At 36.3% G+C, this 21,732-nt stretch overlaps 1 protein-coding gene across 1 annotated transcript in view; it reads right to left on the reverse strand.

The window, feature by feature from the left end:
- Positions 1–631: 631 nt before the first annotated feature.
- The window catches only part of LOC132565093 (mutS protein homolog 5-like), a 48,020-nt gene continuing 26,919 nt past the window's right edge, over positions 632–21,732 (reverse strand). The window contains exons 14-27 of the mRNA XM_060229699.1: positions 11,442–11,514; positions 10,974–11,083; positions 9,657–9,737; positions 9,384–9,429; positions 8,691–8,732; positions 8,203–8,299; positions 7,770–7,859; positions 6,014–6,140; positions 5,443–5,592; positions 5,217–5,291; positions 4,503–4,646; positions 3,694–3,831; positions 2,680–2,753; positions 632–836 (exon numbers count right to left, since the gene is read on the reverse strand). Coding sequence (XP_060085682.1) covers positions 731–836; positions 2,680–2,753; positions 3,694–3,831; positions 4,503–4,646; positions 5,217–5,291; positions 5,443–5,592; positions 6,014–6,140; positions 7,770–7,859; positions 8,203–8,299; positions 8,691–8,732; positions 9,384–9,429; positions 9,657–9,737; positions 10,974–11,083; positions 11,442–11,514 — 1,353 coding nt within the window. The 3' untranslated portion in view covers positions 632–730. The remainder of the gene's footprint in view (positions 837–2,679; positions 2,754–3,693; positions 3,832–4,502; positions 4,647–5,216; positions 5,292–5,442; positions 5,593–6,013; positions 6,141–7,769; positions 7,860–8,202; positions 8,300–8,690; positions 8,733–9,383; positions 9,430–9,656; positions 9,738–10,973; positions 11,084–11,441; positions 11,515–21,732) is intronic.

The raw sequence follows: 21,732 nt of genomic DNA on the forward strand, positions 1-21,732 counted from the left end.
AATATGTATGATTTCAACATTTACAATAAAAACACAATACCTGGGTACATGAAAAACTACCTTCATGACACATTACTATTGAGTAAATTTGTGTTTGAAATATCATATGTATTATTTTATCAGATAAGGTCTTTGAACTCGATTACAAGTGACAACAAAGTCCTATATTTCAAACAATCCACATTCATCATATATTCATTTCATTATCAATCAGTAATCTGCGATAATGTCTCTAACATGATATACATGGTCATATTCTTTTTTAGTGAGTGAAATGTGCCTTGATTTCAATCTTTGTACCACTTAAACATACATACAATTACACAGTGAATACTGTCTACTCATTTATCCTGTATGACATATTTTAATGTTACAAATAACAAAACTATCTTTTTCTTCAATTAATTCAACATGGATAACATTGTCTTATTGGAAGGATTTGCCGTTTAGGTTACAAATGACAAATACTGTAGAATTCGTGGTTTTCCAAAAATATACATGGTTGTTGACACTTGATTTCTGGGGAAAATATTGCTCACAAAATCCACCTATACTATAATCCATGTAAACTTTTCATCTGTTCCTGGATTTAAGAGTACATACCAATTAAATAAAATAAATCCCCCACAAAAATCAATGGTTTTACAGTATGGAATGATATGACTACTTAAACTCTCCTGAGATCATAAAAAAATGACAAACTGTCAACTGATATAAAAGAAACAACAGATCAAAGAAGTCCCTGAGATGCTGGAAGTACATAATCTCGCAGAAATGCCTGAAGGTCATCTGTGTCAAGGTCAAGCTCCAGAAATTTCTTTACTATGTCCTCACATCTGCAATAAAAAAACGCTCATTGATATTAGGGTTATACCTGGCTGTTTATATGGTAGAAGTAGGACAAGTATTTTTTTATAGAGTGAGGGTTGAGAATTTCAGCCAAGTCACTGTGGACAGCAATGTTGGTATCTATCTTTTCCTGGGTTATTAGAGGGAGGCAACTCCTACTAAAATTGCAAATTTTGAACTGCAGATTGTGAAAAAAATTCTCGTAAAATACATTCACAAGGAACTAAATTAGGATATGGACTGCAATCTGAAACATGAGCGACAGAAAAACCATTAAAGAAGTTATGTCCACTGTTGTTCAGACTGATTTATCTAACTGATGATTAATGTTGTTTGACTTCCAATTAAGATCACGTAATTGTGATATTCTATCATCTTGCATGAAATTTTCGATAGTTTAACTATCAATTCATTGGTCCTTATCAACATTAAATTTCAATGTTGAAATCTGTCACAGCACTTATAACATCATCACTTCTGTAAAAAGCTTTCTCAGTTTCTTTTCTTTTCTGTGTTTAAGATGTTATCTAAGTCACTGAGGCATGAATTGCATTTTGCAGAATCTTGCTATTTGCATCACTCAGGTAAGTACAAATCCAGTACAACTTAAAGAGTACCAATCTTCTTAACCAGACAAACTGAGAATTTGGCAAGGAACAAAAAGAGGTATTTTGCGAAGAGAAACCTTCAACGATCCCAAGTTTGGTTGCCTGTTACAACCTTGCAATGGGGTTAACAGGTGCAATGTCCTACCTGAAGGGACTTGCCTCTCATAAGTGGTTATATCACAGGGAGGTGGTGGGGAATGTATATCACATGAAGGTGGTGGGGAATGTATATCACATGGAGGTGGTGGGGAATGTATATCACATGGAGTTGGTAGGGAATGTATATCACATGGAGGTGGTGGGGAATGTATATCACATGGAGGTGTAAGGGGAATGTATATCACATGGAGGTGGTGGGGAATGTATATCACATGGAGTTGGTGGGGAATGTATATCACATGGAGGTGGTGGGGAATGTATATCACATGGAGGTGGTGGGGAATGTATATCACAGGGAGGTGGTGGGGAATGTATATCACATGGAATACATATCACATGGAGGTGGTGGGGAATGCATATCACATGGAGGTGGTGGGGAATGCAAATCACATGGAGGTGGTGGGGAATGTATATCACATGGAGGTGGTGGGGAATGTATATCACATGGAGGTGGTGGGGAATGTATATCACATGGAGGTGGTGGGGAATGTATATCACATGGAGGTGGTGGGGAATGTATATCACATGGAGGTGGTGGGGAATGTATATCACATGGAGGTGGTGGGGAAAGCATATTTTTAATGTTTTTGATTTTGCTTTATTCGGCAGCAACTGAAAATAGCTGTATTTTGCCAAATGCATGAATTTGACAAAATCAATTTATTTAACAACATAAATAACTGTTGAAATAAGTGATTTCATATGCTGTAATGAACAAGTTTATTTACGAAAATTCATAAAATCGCTGTCATATCTGTAGAAGTTTGGAACTATATTTTTGTGCAGAACAAAGGTTAAGAAATGGAATAAAAACCTCTTGAAGTTCTGATGATCTGATTTGCAGCCAAGTTTGCAGGATTAATAGAATACATGGCCAGTGTCTAAAAACATTAGCTACATTTTGGCTCGGGACAGAAAGATAAAAGTGGCTTGCCAGAAGCTCGCAACTTTTGTCTTTCTTCACCCTCACCAAAATACAGCTGATATTTCATGGCACTGACCATGTTTACTCTATATACAACTATGGCCTTGCTTAACCATTACAGCTCTGAACATGACTGACCTTTTATACTGGACATCTACACCTGGACTGTCCACTCTGTGTACAGGTTTGTTGTCTTTGATCAGCTCACACACCTACAGACAGGAAGAAACAACATCAAATGATTGTGTCAAATACACATATCCCTGAAATGTTCAGAATGAAAGGAATAAGTAAACATGTAAACAAAAGGCATACAGGACTTGTAATTATTACTTCATGTGTTTGGTTAGGTCAAAAGTGTTTCATCCAAACATAAGGAAATGGAAGTTTTACCTCTTTTTACCCTGTTGGGCTCTGTCACACTGCACCCAGAATTGGTTCCGACCTTTGGCTTATGTAAAATTGAATCATGCCTACCCAATTATGCTTGGGATCAAATTTGGTCAAAATCCTTTCAATTTCATCTTTATTGGAGAGGAACATTAGAGATTTATGCGGACTTCTCCTAATGAGCCCTTCCTTTTGCTCCCAGGTGGTCAGACCTTGGTTTACACAAAAATGAATGCTATCTTTTCAATGATACTTCAGACTAAGTTTGGTAAAAATCCCAACAGAAGAAAGTTTTCTTCAGACTTACCTATGTTTTACCAATTGGACCCTGCCCCTCTGCCCTTGGGTGGTCAGACCTTTGGATGATACAAATTTTTTCCTGTTCTACCTATTATCAGTTTAACTAATATTAGTCAAAAACCCGTCATTCCTACAGAAGGTAAAGATGTGAAAAACGGACCAAGGGGAATCTACATATGAAACTGAAGAAATATACATCCAGTACTTTTCAAGAAATAGGTGATAAACATGTATCAAGAATTGTCTCAGGACAGATGACAGACTTATCTGATGATGGTGGGTTGTAAAATCCAATCTGGTATTCTGAACAAGAGCATTTTTGAGGAAAAGTTGATGGATGTTGACCATGGTGTAACATCAATGGTCCCTGGGACCAGGTGAGCAGACAATTGAACCTTTACGATATCAAATTTGATATCAAACTTCCTCTGTCAATTTATTATTCTTTAGTCACAGCTTTACCTCCACACCTCGTTTGACAATCTCCTCTGGTAACCCAGACTGGCTGGCGATATAGCTGGCATAACTTGAGCTAGTGTGACCCTCTTTGAGTTGATAGAGGAACAGTAACTCTTCTTCATCATGTATAGTATCCATGGTCTACAAACAATAACTTTTTAGGTTACAACAATACTGTAACATTTAAATTAAAGGAGGCTGCAAATTATATTTTAAAATTGACATTTATTTTCTTGCTAGAGGCATAACCCACCTTCATGGTACTTCCTGTAAGGAGCATGTCCCTCCTCTATATACTTCCTGTTAGTGACATGATCATAATACATGGTACTCTCTGTAGGGGACATGTCCCTCCTTTGTGTACTTCCTGTAAGGGACATGTCCCTCTTTTGTGTACTTCCTGTAAGGGACATTTCCCTCCTTTGTGTACTTCCTGTAAGGGACATGTCACTCCTATGTGTACTTCCAGTAAGGGACATGTCCATCCTATGTGTACTTCCTGTAAGGGACATGTCCCTCCTGTGTACACTTCTTTGTAAAGACAGATTATTCTCACATGTTCTTTATATTAGAGGTGTGTCCTTTCACTTATGAGGTACTAGATGTTCAGACCACATCATTCCAATTCTCCTGGTACTAGATGTTCAGACCAATCATTCTAATTCTCCTGGTACTAGATGTATGGAACATAACCCTCCCACTTAACAAATATTTGATGTTAGGGAGCCAATCTTTTCATTTACATGATGCTAGATATTAGTGACATGCATCTCCCAGCTAGTTGATGTTAGGAACACAGCCCTCCAACTTACCAGGTACTTGATGTTTGGGGAGAGTGGCAGTAGGTGTTGGTGGACCATGCTATGGAAATGGGTTGACACAACCACATGGGGACATGCTCCCTTCATGTCATCCCAGTACATAATACTTGCACACAGCAGTGATAGCCCATCAGTCTGGAGAAAAGAACAATTATAAGTTAGTATCAATCATCATCAAATCAACCATGAATTTACAATCTACAACACTGAACCAGATCTGACTGAATCAACTGATAAACAGTATGATTTACAATCTACAACATTGAACCACATCTGACTGAATCAACTGATAAACAGTATGATTTACAATCTACAACATTGAACCAGATCTGACTGAATCAACTGATAAACAGTATGATTTACAATCTACAACATTGAACCAGATCTGACTGAATCAACTGATAAACAGTATGATTTACAATCTACAACATTGAACCAGATCTGACTGAATCAACTGATAAACAGTATAAGCCAATCAAAAGCCCCATGAGATAGAAAACCTCTGAAAACGTATGGTATACTGTTTAGAACTACTGTTACTGTAAAACAGTTCTGTATCGATAAAATGGCCCCAGTTTCCCTAAGGGACATTTAAGTTAGAATTTTCAATATTCATTCAGATTTGTCATGAAACAGACTAAAGGTATTTGATTAACTTTAATAAACAATGGTTAACTTTGAGATACCAGGTAAAGTAATACTGACCATGCAAGTACCTTTGCCGAACTCATCCACTAAAACCAGTGACTTATCTGTGGCATTCCGCAAACTCTCTGTCATCTGAAGTACAATGTATTGAAAATGAAAGTAAAAAGTTATTTTCTAGGGATTTTTTTTTATTCCTGCCAGCCAAAATCTGAAAATAAGAGGGTTACCTCCCCTTAATATGAACATTTTATTTGTGATGAATTCCAGATGTTGATGACAATACCTGATTGATGTCAATCATGAAGGTGGAAAGACCAACTGACACACTTTCCAGAGAGTGTATACGTGTAAAGATCCTGTCAAACATTCCAATAGAAGCCTGCTCTGCTGGGACAAAGCTGCCAATGTGGGCCAGATATACAATCATTCCCACCTGCAACCAACCATAGAAGTATTTAATATATGATAGAAACAGATAACATTGATATCATACATAGAGACAAAGCTGGAGAGGAACTTTAGAGTGGTCAGGTGGCATAGCAGTAAAACACTTGATGTCTGGGGTTTGATTCCCTAATTGGATGTTAAAAGGTATAGGTCACCTTCCTGACCATATGGACGTTCTCCAGGTAGTCTGGAATCCTACAATAATGAAACCCCCTGCAAGCTTCAATCCAAACCAGAGTAAAAATATTACATATTAGCTTATCTGCAAATGTTTTCATTAAATTAAGTACATAGATTTACAGATTTCATGGTTTTTTGGAAAGTAGGAAAGAAACAGTTTTGTTTTCATAAAAAGGAAATATCAAAATTTAAAAAAAAAAAAAAATTTGTCTGACAGAGTTATTCACCTGTCTGAGGTAAACGCTCTTTCCAGAAGCATTAGGTCCTGTTAGGATTTTGATCTTGCCATTCCTTTCATCGCTCAGGATATCATTAGGAACAAAAGGACTGCAGCAGAGTTCCTGGAGTGGGTGTCTGTAACAACTATCACCTATATCTAACATGCACAGCTCAAAACCTTGCCTCATTGTTATACACAACATCTCTTCATTGTTATACAAAACATCTCTTCATTGTTATACACAACATCTCTTCACTGCTATACACAACATCTCTTCACTGTTATACACAACATCTCTTCATTGTTATATACAACATCTCTTCATTGTTGTACACAACATTGCCTCATTTATATACACAACATCCCTTCATTGTTATACACAACATCTCTTCATTGTTATACACTATATGTCTGTATAGCATGTATCACTTATACTATATTGTGTAACAGAAGTCATTTCTTATAACCCCTGAAAACATAAGCTATGGCTAACTAGTCATGTGCTCAACTCATCAATCTAAAGAGAAGATCTCTCTTGTGAAGCTGTTTATTGTAACTACTATTTCACCTATGTGACATCCGCAATACCTTTTCCAAAATATCTTGTTCTCAGGTTTCCAGGATTACAGTGATGCATATGAAAGTAACTTTAAGTATCATTTCAAAGTTTTTCATGGACATCAATATAACAGAGGTTATTATCTATTTCAATGTCCTAGCAAGGATTTGAACCCAGACTCTCTGACATACTGGTCTTACTCTAAGTTGACCAAGCTGAGGAGATCTCTTTAGCCAAATGGTATAGTGTATATTTCTGTGTTATAACTGTATAATTGTCAGTCATATATTATATTTAATAACTTGCTGATGTCATTTAAAAAATAAATAGATACTAGTACATACTCCAAAGCTGTTTCCCTTTAAATAAACTGATTTGGAAAAGTTCAGAGACTTTCAGAGATGACCACCAATACTATGTAAACACTAACAAGGAAGAACAGACAAGTAACAAAGGCATGAAGCCAAACGAAAACGCCCTGATACACTAACAGACAAGTAACAAAGGCATGAAGCCAAACGAAAACGCCCTGATACACTACAACGTCCTGATACACCACAACGTCCTGATACACTAAAACGTCCTGATACACTAACAGACAAGTAACAAAGGCATGAAGCCAAACGAAAACGCCCTGATACACCACAACGTCCTGATACACTACAACGTCCTGATACACTACAACGTCCTGATACACTAACAGACAAGTAACAAAGGCATGAAGCCAAACGAAAACGCCCTGATACACCACAACGTCCTGATACACTACAACGTCCTGATACACTACAACGTCCTGATACACTACAACGTCCTGATACACTACAACGTCCTGATACACTACAATGTCCTGATACACTAACAGACAAGTAACAAAGGCATGAAGCCAAACAAAAACGCCCTGATACACTACAACGTCCTGATACACCACAACGTCCTGATACACCACGATACACCACAACGTCCTGATACACTACAACGTCCTGATACACTAACAGACAAGTAACAAAGGCATGAAGCCAAACGAAAACGCCCTGATACACTACAACGTCCTGATACACCACAACGTCCTGATACACCACAACGCCCTGATACACCACAACGTCCTGATACACTAAAATGTCCTGATGCAATGAAACATCCTGATGCAATAAAACATCCTGATGCACTAGAGAGTGATGTCCAGAGAAACAAAACACAGTCTTACCTTCCTCCTTTGATATCAATGACAGCTTCACCAACTAGAGTGGGCCTCACATAGCTGTAATCTCGTGCACACTGGGCCAGAGTTGTCAAACTGTAAGGCAACACCGTCACTTACCATAACATTTAGAACAAGTTACCGGTATCTGAGTTTTATTTCTATCTTTTTGTGAAGGTGGTGTTAGAAAAAACCTATTTAACGTAAAATCTGATAGAGTTTTTCAGTCCTCTTCATTAAATTGTTACTTCCTTGTAATACAGTACATATTAGTGATAATGCCAGTAGCCCGACGAGTGAAAGAAATCAGCAATGCCACGATTTAGTTTTTAAAGGAAATCTCAGCTTTATATACTGTGCATCAGAGGAACGAAGAAGCATGATATTGTTGTAACGATATACAGAGTCCTCAACAGTGAATCCAAGTAAAAATGATTACCAATCAAGTTCAGCACAAAGATCCATAACATCGACGAGGACTCGAGAGTGTTCTAGGATGGTGTTCTGTAACTTGTGCATGATGCTGTTCTCCTGATCTGTAAATATACAACGACTATCCTTAGAAAATTCCCATGACACCTTGATTTAAAATCAGATGAAAACCATTTCAGAGAAAGACAACGCAATCCTGTTCAAGAAAATGTATTTACGAAATCAATCATAGTTTGGCAGTTGTCTGTTTTAGAAAAAAATACATGTATTACGTTAGTGAAATAATGAAGTATAATGGTGGCTTTTTTTTTATAAGTGCATAATTTTCACTTATCGATAAGATTCATCAATTTTATAGCAAAGATTGCACTTGCGAATTTTAACTATGAAAATGTATTTTTAGTTCATGCTACTTAATGACACTGCTAAGTAAGATATTCCTGTTTTGACACCAAAGAGCAAAATCTGAATGTGGTGAAATGTAGGAGAACTTACCTGTTATTTCACACTGTGTATCCCCCAAAAGTCGGTCCAACTCTGTAAACACAGGCAACACAAAATGATGAATACAAACTGAAACATCAGAAAATGATTTGAAGATAATTAATATAATACAGAATATTGGTTGGTACTTATTTAGTGACCAACAGTTCATATGTATTTTTTTGTAATGTTCAATAAATAGAGAAATGGATATATTCTTTTTTATCTTTATGACTTTGATGAATACTATCATCCATCAATATCAAGAACTACAAATCAATAAATAAATAGCTATTCAATGAAATTTCTTTCTACATTTTTGTAGACGCTCTAGCTTGGATACATGCACAAAATATTATGTTTCTATAAATTGTTTTCCTAAATTATTGCATGTACTTTTGAGAATTTGGGTTTCTTTAAAAACTCTTTCAAACACAACTTGTTGTAATGTTCATTATATGGTGGCATGCACGCTTATCAGCAAAGATATCATTTATCAATTTAGATGTGAAATGGAAAATAACCCCAGAGATTTTTTTATCTCATAGATACTGTAAATGAGAGTTAATAAATGATTGATTTTAAATCAAACTAAAATAAAACTTTAAAAAAACCAATCCAAAAATGATCTTTCATCAAATTTTTTGAACATTTTAAAAACAAGTTGTACCATAACATGAATCACATGCATGTTAAAAATCATACCTCTGGTGCTAGCACTTTTATAGTGCAGCATACTGTTAGATAGAAACTGTAAGCAAGAAAATTGACATTCTTAGTTTTTCTATAGAGTTATCTCCCTTCCACTACAGCAAAACAAACAGTAGGAAAGGAAAAATGGATCAGGGAGTTAGAACACAGATATTCAAACTGCTTCAGAGCTTCTGTAAATTATCATGCTGAGAAACCCATACATCAGATGCACTTAAACATTATGTTATCAATAATATATTTTGATCACTTGTATTGATCACAGACCATAAACTCCAGTCCTGGGATGACAAAATCAGCTTCAGTTTGCATACGGTCCATCTTCGGGATAGCTAACAGGTACCCAAGCTGTAATTAGAGGCAGTGAACATCAAAAGATCTGTGCTATGTATGGCATCATCCTTCAGCATATTCTAATCATAGTTGTGAATAGTGAATAATCACTTGGTATACATTATAACATGTTTTTATTGAAAGAATAAGCTTGTTGGGGGCATGATTGCTCAATTGATGAAAACAGACTGCTCTGTACATTGTTGGAAACTACAAACAAGATGCTTGAATGTTTACACTTGCTTTGCAGCTCTTGACAGTATGTAGCAGACAGCCTGTAAGCTGTTCAGTAGTCACCGGCTACTACCATGGGACCCAAAAATGACCCTGGCTAATGAGAGGGTAACAATCTTATGAGCATAACTAACTAATAGGGGCAAGTATACATAAATACAATTGTAGTATTTATATCAATTATACATAGGAAAATTTCACTGTAAGTAGTGAATGGTGTTTCACCTCTGACTGGTAGTCACCTGAGAATGGTTATTTTGTACCTAGACTCAAGTAAAAAGTATATGACATTTATTTACAACAAGTAATCTGAGATAAGTCAAAGACATAACATCTTACAGATGGGTAAACTTACCTGAGGTAGGTAGGTAGTATTACATCTGTTTGTAATTACAGACAGGTAAACCTACCTGAGGTAGGTAGATAACATTACATTCTGTATGTAATCACAGACAGGTAAACCTACCTCAGGTAGGTAGATTACATTACATCTATTTGTAATTACAGACAGGTAAACTTACCAGAGGTAGGTAGATTACATTACATCTGTATGTAATTACAGACAGGTAAACTTACCTGAGGTAGGTAGATTACATTACATTTGTATGTAATTACAGACAGGTAAACTTACCTGAGGTAGGTAGATTACATTACATCTGTATGTAATTACAGACAGGTAAACCTACCTGAGGTAGGTAATTTACATTACATCTGTTTGTAATTACAGACAGGTAAACTTACCTGAGGTAGGTAGATAACATAACATTCTGTATGTTATTACAGACAGGTAAACCTACCTGAGGTAGGTAGATTACATTACATCTGTATGTAATTACAGACAGGTAAACTTACCTGAGGTAGGTAGATTACATTACATCTGCATGTAATCACAGACAGGTAAACCTACCTGAGGTAGGTAGATTACATTACATCTGTATGTAATTACAGACAGGTTAACTTACCTGAGGTAGGTAGATTACATTACATCTGTATGTAATTACAGACAGGTTAACTTACCTGAGGTAGGTAGATTACATTACATTCTGTAATTTCATCACTGAGCCTCTTGAGCTCCTCTTTGGCCACTTTGGTCATAAAATCTGGGAGGCCATTGTATGTTCTCTTTCCTGGTAAAAAACATCAGAACACAAATAAATCACAACATCTACAGTTACCTTCATTGGATTAAAAATTAACTGGTAATCTTACTTAAACTATTATCTTCTTCTTTTGAGCATTGATGAAACAGATGGAGGTGTTTTAATAACTGTTGTTTAACAAAATATGTTGAAATTCAGGATCATCAACACCACTGAATAACAGTTGTTTACTTGGTTCAAGAGTTATTGACATGTTTTGACCATAAGGTGATCGTCATGAGGACAACATTCACTCAAGTGATATTTATTGGGTATATTTAGACATATTTCCAGTACAATAATACTGTATGGATATTACTCCACTCATCATTTCATGAAGACATACGTTCGTCCAGTTCAGAGTCCACTCCACACTTGACCACAAATCTACCTTGACTATTGCTCTCCTCAAAGTCAACCTACAAACATAGCAGTAATTATTCACGTTAGACATTACAACCTCTGTGAAGTGAACTGATACTAAGTACTGACTAACATATTGACAAGCCTACTTACACCAGGTAATTATACCCCAAATTTAGTTGTCAGAAAGTATTTTTATAAAGAAGCTCCCAATAAAAAGGTGCTTTTTATACATACATTTTGATGATCTTACATGATAAGATCAATACCAAAGTATAAGTATGTGAAGCCATATCAAATAGTCACAAGCAAGACTGAAAGCACCACAACAATACACCAACATCTGTAATACTGAGGTTATTGAATTTATCTTGAAAAAAATTAATAAAAATAAGGAAATGAAAATAACTCTCAATTGTTCATGGATGAAATCACTCTATGACAACCCTAAAAAAACTCACAAATATCCTCAACATACTATTAGTCTGCATCATAACAACATAGCTTACAGTTCAGGTTATCTAGAGTATATATGTAGTGAGAAATTACATCAGTTGTCTCCCTTAGACAAACTAGATCTTGATATGTGTTGTATGATGGAAACAGAATTCTCAAGAATCAAAGATACCATTCAATAAAAGATGCATTCACGTGTAAAAATGCCAGTGAAAAACAGAAAACTACTGTATAATATCTTCACTGGAGACAAAAGTTTCTAAAGTGTGTTTCAACATCAAAATCAACATCTGTGAGTTTATTTGAATCATCTTACATAATTACATTGCATGATCTTAAAAAATCTGTTACATAAAAAAATGGGATTTAAAAATGACCTAATGGTGACAAAACACCCAGTTGTTGACATGAGTTGAGTTAGTTACAACCAATAATAACATATTTGTTAAACCTGAAGAAAAAAAAAACTTTAATTATAAAAATTATAATTGATTATCCCATTAGACAAGGTTAACAATTAGATAATTGAATTAATTTGTTCATTGTCCTATCTAATTGCAGTACTAATGGTTTGTGTAGCTTGAACATCATTAAGGTGAAAGCTTAATACTAATGTCAAAGTATGTCAGGAAGAAACCAGCATTCCTCCATGAAACTCTGGCTCCATAACTCATCACAGGTCTGTTGGACCACTCTCTACAAATCACCATACCTCCAGGAAACTCTGGCCCCCACCACAGACCTGTTGGACCACTCTCTACAAATCACCATACCTCCAGGAAACTCTGGCCCCCACCACAGGCCTGTTGGAGCAATCTCTACAAATCACCATACCTCCTGGAAACTCTGGTCCCATCAATGGACTTTTGGACCAGTCTCTACAAATCACCATACCTCAAGGAAACTCTGGTCCCATTAAAGACCTGTTGGACCAGTCTCTACAAACCACCATGCCTCCTGGAATCTCTGGTCCCATTAAAGACCTGTTGGACCAGTCTCTACAAATCGCCATGCCTCCTGGAAACTCTGGCCCCACCACAGACCTGTTGGACCAGTCTCTACAAATCACCATACCTCCTGGAAACTCTGGTCCCATTAAAGACCTGTTGGACCAGTCTCTACAAATCACCATACCTCAAGGAAACTCTGGTCCCATTAAAGACCTGTTGGACCAGTCTCTACAAATCACCATACCTCCTGGAAACTCTGGTCCCATTAAAGACCTGTTGGACCAGTCTCTACAAATCACCATACCTCAAGGAAACTCTGGCCCCCACCACAGACCTGTTGGACCAGTCTCTACAAATCACCATACCTCAAGGAAACTCTGGTCCCATTAAAGACCTGTTGGACCAGTCTCTACAAACCACCATACCTCCTGGAAACTCTGGTCCCATTAAAGACCTGTTGGACCAGTCTCTACAAATCACCATGCCTCAAGGAAACTCTGGTCCCATTAAAGACCTGTTGGACCAGTCTCTACAAATCACCATACCTCCTGGAAACTCTGGCCCCCACCACAGACCTGTTGGACCAGTCTCTACAAATCACCATACCTCCAGGAAACTCTGGTCCCATCAATGGACTGTTGGACCAGTCTCTACAAATCACCATACCTCCAGGAAACTCTGGTCCCATCAATGGACTGTTGGACCAGTCTCTACAAATCACCATACCTCCTGGAAACTCTGGTCCCATTAAAGACCTGTTGGACCAGTCTCTACAAATCACCATACCTCAAGGAAACTCTGGTCCCATTAAAGACCTGTTGGACCAGTCTCTACAAATCACCATACCTCAAGGAAACTCTGGTCCCATTAAAGACCTGTTGGACAAGTCTCTACAAACCACCATACCTCCTGGAAACTCTGGTCCCATTAAAGACCTGTTGGACCAGTCTCTACAAATCACCATGCCTCAAGGAAACTCTGGTCCCATTAAAGACCTGTTGGACCAGTCTCTACAAATCACCATACCTCCTGGAAACTCTGGTCCCATTAAAGACCTGTTGGACCAGTCTCTACAAATCACCATGCCTCAAGGAAACTCTGGTCCCATCAATGGACTGTTGGACCAGTCTCTACAAATCACCATACCTCCTGGAAACTCTGGTCCCATTAAAGACCTGTTGGACCAGTCTCTACAAATCACCATACCTCCTGGAAACTCTAACACAGACCAGTTTGACCACTGCAGTTGATTTGGCAGCTTCCTTAATGGTATTCCATGTGATGATATTTAAATGTAGACATTGTAAAGATTTCCAGACAAGGATGAAGTAAATGTGTTATGAAAGGTTAAGTAAAATGATATAAAACATAATTTATGGGTTAAAGATTGTAACCACAAAATGGAACACTTGAACATACAGAGGGAAAATATTGTCATACTCTTTACTATGTACACATTAATAGTACTGGTATGTACTATACAGAGTGGGTCTGACTCAGAAAACACTGTGCATCACATTGAAACATGTTTTCTGTTCTCACACACTAAGTCACACCAGTTCATTTTTTCTGATACTTGGTAGTATAGAAGACATTGCATTTGCCTTTCACTACCACAGCTTGGGTAAGATTACAAGGAATAATGTAGACAAATTGTAGACCAGAAAAGGCTAGTATTCCCCAAGTGGTATGTTTTCCCTTCTGAATATCAACTAATTCCCCATTAGGAAAATATACCGAAAACTTGGGGAAATTTCCCCAAAACAGAGAAAACTTTCCCCAAAACAGAGCTAATTAATATATTTTTACTTAATGTTTTCAAATCATGCAAATAAAAAAAAAATATCAATCTAACCTCAACATTATCATACTTTATTTATGTAATCTTCTCCTTGTCATATCATTTTACCCTATCCCTAATTGAATTATGACAAAAGGGCTGTCTTTAATTCTTCCATTTCTCAAAATAACCATCAATTCCCTTGATTCTAGATTAATCCATGCCAGTTTGGTTTCAATACATGAATTAGATTTGGATACACTAGCTTGATTTGGATACAACTTGGATACAACATTTGGATACAACAACATACAACGGTCTGATTTGGATACAACAGTCTGATACAACAGTCTGATACAACAGTCTGATACAACAGAATGATTTGGATACAACAGTCTGATACAACAGAATGATTTGGATACAACAGTCTGATACAACAGTATGATTTGGATACAACAGTCTGATACAACAGAATGATTTGGATACAACAGTCTGATTTGGATACAACAGTCTGATTTGGATACAACAGTATGATTTGGATACAACAGTCTGATACAACAGTGTGATTGGATACAACAGTTTGATACAACAGTATGATTTGGATACAACAGTTTGACTTGGATAGACCAGTCTGATTTGGATACAACAGTTTGATACAACAGTATGATTTGGATACAACAGTCTGATTTGGATACAACAGTCTGATTTGGATACAACAGTCTGATTTGGATACAACAGTATGATTGGATACAACGGATACAACAGTCTGATTTGGATACAACAGTCTGATTTGGATACAACAGTCTGATTTGGATACAACAGAATGATTTGGACACGGATACAACAGTCTGATTTGGATTCAACAGTCTGATTTGGACACGGATACAACAGTCTGATTTGGATACAACAGTCTGATTTGGATACAACAGTGATACAACAGTATGATTTGATACAATTTGGATACAACAGTCTGAGATACAACAGTCTGATTTGGATACAACAGTATGATTTGGATACAACAGTCTGATTTGGATACAACAGTATGATTTGGATACAACAGTCTGATTTGGATAGACCAGTTTGATTTGGATACAACAGTATGATTTGGATACAACAGTCTGATTTGGATACAACAGTCTGATTTGGATACAACAGTCTGATTTGGATACAACAGTACAACGGTCTGATGTGGATACAACAGTTTGATTTGGATACAACAGTCTGATTTGGATACAACAGTCTGATTTGGATACAACAGTATGATTTGGATACAACAGTATGATTTGGATACAACAGTATGATTTGGATACAACATTATGATTTGAATACAACAGTATGATTTGGATACAACAGTATGATTTGGATACAACAGTCTGATTTGGATACAACAGTATGATTTGGATACAACAGTCTGATTTGGATACAACAGTCTGATACAACAGTATGATTTGGATACAACAGTCTGATTTGATACAACAGTCTGATGTGGATATGATTTGGATACAACAGTATGATTTGGATACAACAGTATGATTTGAATACAACAGTATGATTTGGATACAACAGTTTGATACAACATTATGATTTGAATACAACAGTATGATTTGGATACAACAGTTTGACTTGGATACAACAGTATGATTTGGATACAACAGTCTGATTTGGATACAACAGTATGATTTGGTATGATTTGGATACAACAGTCTGATTTGGATACAACAGTCTGATACAACAGTATGATTTGGATACAACAGTCTGATTTGGATACAACAGTCTGATTTGGATACAACAGTCTGATACAACAGTCTGATTTGGATACAACAGTATGATTTGGATACAACAGTCTGATTTGGATACAACAGTATGATTTGGATACAACAGTATGATTTGGATAGACCAGTCTGACTTGGATAGACCAGTCTGATTTTGATACAACAGTCTGATACAACAGTATGATTTGGATACAACAGTTTGATACAACAGTATGATTTGGATACAACAGTCTATTTTGGATACAACAGTCTGATGTGGATACAACAGTATGATACAACAGTCTAATTTGGATACAACAGTATGATTTGGATACAACAGTCTGATTTGGATACAACAGTCTGATTTGGATACAACAGTCTGATTTGGATACAACAGTATGATTTGGATACAACAGTCTAATTTGGATACAACAGTATGATTTGGATACAACAGTATGATTTGGATACAACAGTCTGATTGGGATACAACAGTATGATTTGGATACAACAGTCTGATTTGGATACAACAGTCTGATTTGGATACAACAGTATGATTTGGATACAACAGTCTGATTTGGATACAACAGTATGATTTGGATACAACAGTATGATTTGGATACAACAGTCTGATTTGGATACAACAGTCTGATTTGGATACAACAGTCTGATTTGGATACAACAGTCTGATTTGGATACAACAGTCTGATACAACAGTATGATTTGGATACAACAGTCTGATTTGGATACAACAGTCTGATTTGGATACAACAGTCTGATTTGGATACAACAGTCTGATTTGGATACAACAGTATGATTTGGATACAACAGTATGATTTGGATACAACAGTCTGATTTGGATACAACAGTATGATTTGGATACAACAGTCTGATGTGGATACAACAGTCTGATACAACAGAATGATTTGGATACAACAGTCTGATGTGGATACATCAGTCTGATACAACAGTATGATTTGGATACAACAGTCTGATTTGGATACAACAGTCTGATTTGGATACAACAGTCTGATTTGGATACAACAGTCTAATTTGGATACAACAGTATGATTTGGATACAACAGTCTAATTTGGATACAACAGTATGATTTGGATACAACAGTCTGATTTGGATACAACAGTATGATTGGATACAACAGTATGATTTGGATACAACAGTATGATTTGGATACAACAGTATGATTTGGATACAACAGTCTGATTTGGATACAACAGTATGATTTGGATACAACAGTATGATTTGGATACAACAGTCTGATTTGGATACAACAGTATGATGTGGATACAACAGTATGATTTGGATACAACAGTCTGATACAACAGTATGATTTGGATACATCAGTCTGATTTGGATACAACAGTATGATGTGGATACAACAGTATGATGTGGATACAACAGTCTGATTTGGATACAACAGTATGATGTGGATACAACAGTACAACAGTTTGACTTGGATACAACAGTCTGATTTGGATACAACAGTATGATTTGGATACAACAGTATGATTTGGATACAACAGTATGATTTGGATACAACAGTATGATGTGGATACAACAGTTTTATTTGAATACAACAGTATGATGTGGATACAACAGTTTTATTTGGATACAACAGTCTGATTTGGACACGGATACAACAGTCTGATTTGGATACAACAGTATGATTTGGATACAACAGTCTGATACAACAGTGTGATTGGATACAACAGTCTGATTTGGATACAACAGTATGATTTGGATACAACAGTCTGATTTGGATACAACAGTATGATTTGGATACAACAGTCTGATTTGGATACAACAGTATGATTTGGATACAACAGTATGATTTGGATACAACAGTCTGATTTGGATACAACAGTCTGATTTGGATACAACAGTCTGATTTGGATACAACAGTATGATTTGGATACAACAGTATGATTTAGATACAACAGTCTGAATTGGACCAGTCTGATTTGGATACAACAGTCTGATTTGGATACAACAGTATGATTGGGATACAACAGTCTGATACAACAGTATGATTTGGATACAACAGTCTAATTTGGATACAACAGTCTGATTTGGATACAACAGTGTGATTTGGATACAACAGTCCAATTTGGATACAACAGTCTGATTTGGATACAACAGTCTGATTTGGATACAACAGTCTGATTTGGATACAACAGTATGATTTGGATACAACAGTATGATTTGGATACAACAGTCTGATTTGGATACAACAGTCTGATTTGGATACAACAGTATGATTTGGATACAACAGTATGATTTGGATACAACAGTCTGATTTGGATACAACAGTATGATTTGGATACAACAGTCTGATTTGGATACAACAGTCTGATTTGGATACAACAGTATGATTTGGATACAACATTATGATTTGAATACAACAGTTTGATTTGGATACAACAGTCTGATTTGGATACAACAGTATGATTTGGATACAACAGTATGATTTGGATACAACAGTATGATTTGGATACAACAGTATGATTTGGATAGACCAGTTTGACTTGGATACAACAGTCTGATTTGGATACAACAGTATGATTTGGATACAACAGTCTGATTTGGATACAACAGTATGATTTGGATACAACAGTATGATTTGGATACAACAGTCTGATTTGGATACAACAGTCTGATTTGGATACAACAGTCTGATTTGGATACAACAGTATGATTGGATACAACAGTTTGATACAACAGTATGATTTGGATACAACAGTCTGATGTGGATACAACAGTCTGATTTGGATACAACAGTCTGATTTGGATACAACAGTCTAATTTGGATACAACAGTATGATTTGGATACAACAGTCTGATTTGGATACAACAGTCTGATTTGGATACATCAGTCTGATACAACAGAATGATGTGGATACAACAGTCTGATTTGGATACAACAGTATGATTTGGATACAACAGTCTGATTTGGATACAACAGTATGATTTGGATACAACAGTCTGATTTGGATACAACAGTCTGATACAACAGTATGATTTGGATACAACAGTATGATTTGGATACAACAGTCTGATTTGGATACAACAGTCTGATTTGGATACAACAGTGTGATTTGGATACAACAGATACAACAGTATGATTTGGATACAACAGTCTGATTTGGATACAACAGTCTGATTTGGATAGACCAGTTTGATTTGGATACAACAGTATGATTTGGATACAACAGTCTGATTTGGATACAACAGTATGATTTGGATACAACAGTCTGATTTGGATACAACAGTCTGATTTGGATACAACAGTCTGATTTGGATACAACAGTCTGATTTGGATACAACAGTCTGATGTGGATACAACAGTCTGATACAACAGAATGATTTGGATACAACGGTCTGATTTGGATACAACGGTCTGATACAACAGTCTGATACAACAGTCTGATACAACAGAATGATTTGGATACAACAGTCTGATTTGGATACAACAGTCTGATTTGGATACAACAGTATGATTTGGATACAACAGTCTACAACAGAGCTTTCCTGATTTGGATACAACAATTCAGTCTGATTTTATTTGGATAACAGTTTATTTATAAAATGTTGTATCTTTATCTACTTGTAGTTACTTCAGCCAATCTAATCCCCTTAATTTCCATGTTTATTGTTGCTTTACATCCTACCAACAGCCAAGGTCATTTAAGGATGTGCCAGATTTGGGTTATGGAGGAATGCCAGAGTTCCTGGAGAAAAACCATGGCAGTCCAACATAGGCCTCCGACCTTCTTTTATGTTGTTCCATGTCAACCATCACCTTTTTACATCTGTGTCATTCCTTCTGTGTAAATTTACATCTGTGTCATTCCTTCTGTGTAAATTTACATCTGTGTCATTCCTTCTGTGTAAATTTACATCTTTCCTTTTTTATAAACACTTCTATTTCTGTATTCTATTTATCATTCTTTATTTAATTCTCTGTGACTCTGTCTGTCCATCATTTCAATTTTTACTTCTATATCAACCCCTGTCTGTAATTCCCACAATTCAGTTTTTCCCTCTGTCTATCAACCTTCATTTCTATTTATCATTCTTTATTTAATTCTCTGTGACACTGTCTGTCCATCATTTCAATTTTTACTTCTATATCAACCCCTGTCTGTAATTCCCACAATTCCGTTTTTCCCTCTGTCTATCAATCTTCATTTCATTCTCTGTGATTCTCTCTGTCCATTTTCTTTTCCCTTTTCTGTCATGCCTTCGAGTAGACCCTAGAGAGTATGTGTTTGACTTTATTTGACTCTTCCTCTCCAAAACCATCCTTGAGTATGTCAAGGTCATTGTCACACCTGAATTGGGGCAACTCTTAGAGATAAACAATTTATACCTACACAAACACTTGATGTTTTCAAGTGGTCCCTCCTTGTGGTAGTGAAGAATGCTTATTACATTTGAGTATAAACAATAGGTCACTGCCACAACAAAACACTTGAAGTTTGCAGGGTGAGACAGAGGAGAGTAGGACAATGGCCCGTTATGTATGATAAAAATCTGCATCTAGACAGTGCTAACATACTGCTGTAAAAGAACCTTACATTAATCTTGCACCTACAAAATCTATAACATGTGTCAAATCTGAAATTGTGCAGTCATGCACTCAAATGCACCAGTGTGATTTAAAGCATGTCAGAGTAATCCATTAATAGTAGAAAGAAATCAGAATATTAAAGTGATTAAAAAGTTTTGACAGATCAGCATGTTTTAGACATTAAATATATGCTGTCACTGTGACACTTGAGTTCATTTGAAAAAGTCTATTAAGAAGTAGGTCTTGATACTAAAATCAACATACCATATCATTGACAAGGTTGTTGACATCAAATCAAACATTCAAAGATTGACACAACTATCAAAATCACATACCAACAAACATACCAGCAACACGTCAGCTGGCATGTAGGCGAGACAGATTATGTGCACGTATGCAATAGGTAACATGGATAGGTAATGACAGGTAAAGCAGACAGGTAACATGTGCACAGGTGAGAGACACACCTTACCAACTCAACACAGTAACACTTTGCTGGATGTCCATATATACAATGAAAATTTATCATTTTCAGGTTATAGGACCCTTGGGCATCAACTTCACATTTTGAGATGTCAAAAGACTGACCCCAGGGTCAGTACAGTCAAACATTGCTATCACTCATGTGTGACATTGAGTCAGCTGATTACCTGCCAGGTGTAACACATAATTAACTGATCACCACATATCATTACTACTCTAAATAGATCATCACTTATAGATCATACACACATTCCTTTACTCATATACA

Source organism: Ylistrum balloti, unplaced genomic scaffold (assembly GCF_031769215.1).
Source record: "Ylistrum balloti isolate Yb309-2 unplaced genomic scaffold, AGI_CSIRO_Ybal_v1 Utg369690, whole genome shotgun sequence".
Classification (NCBI taxonomy): Eukaryota; Metazoa; Mollusca; class Bivalvia; order Pectinida; family Pectinidae; genus Ylistrum; species Ylistrum balloti.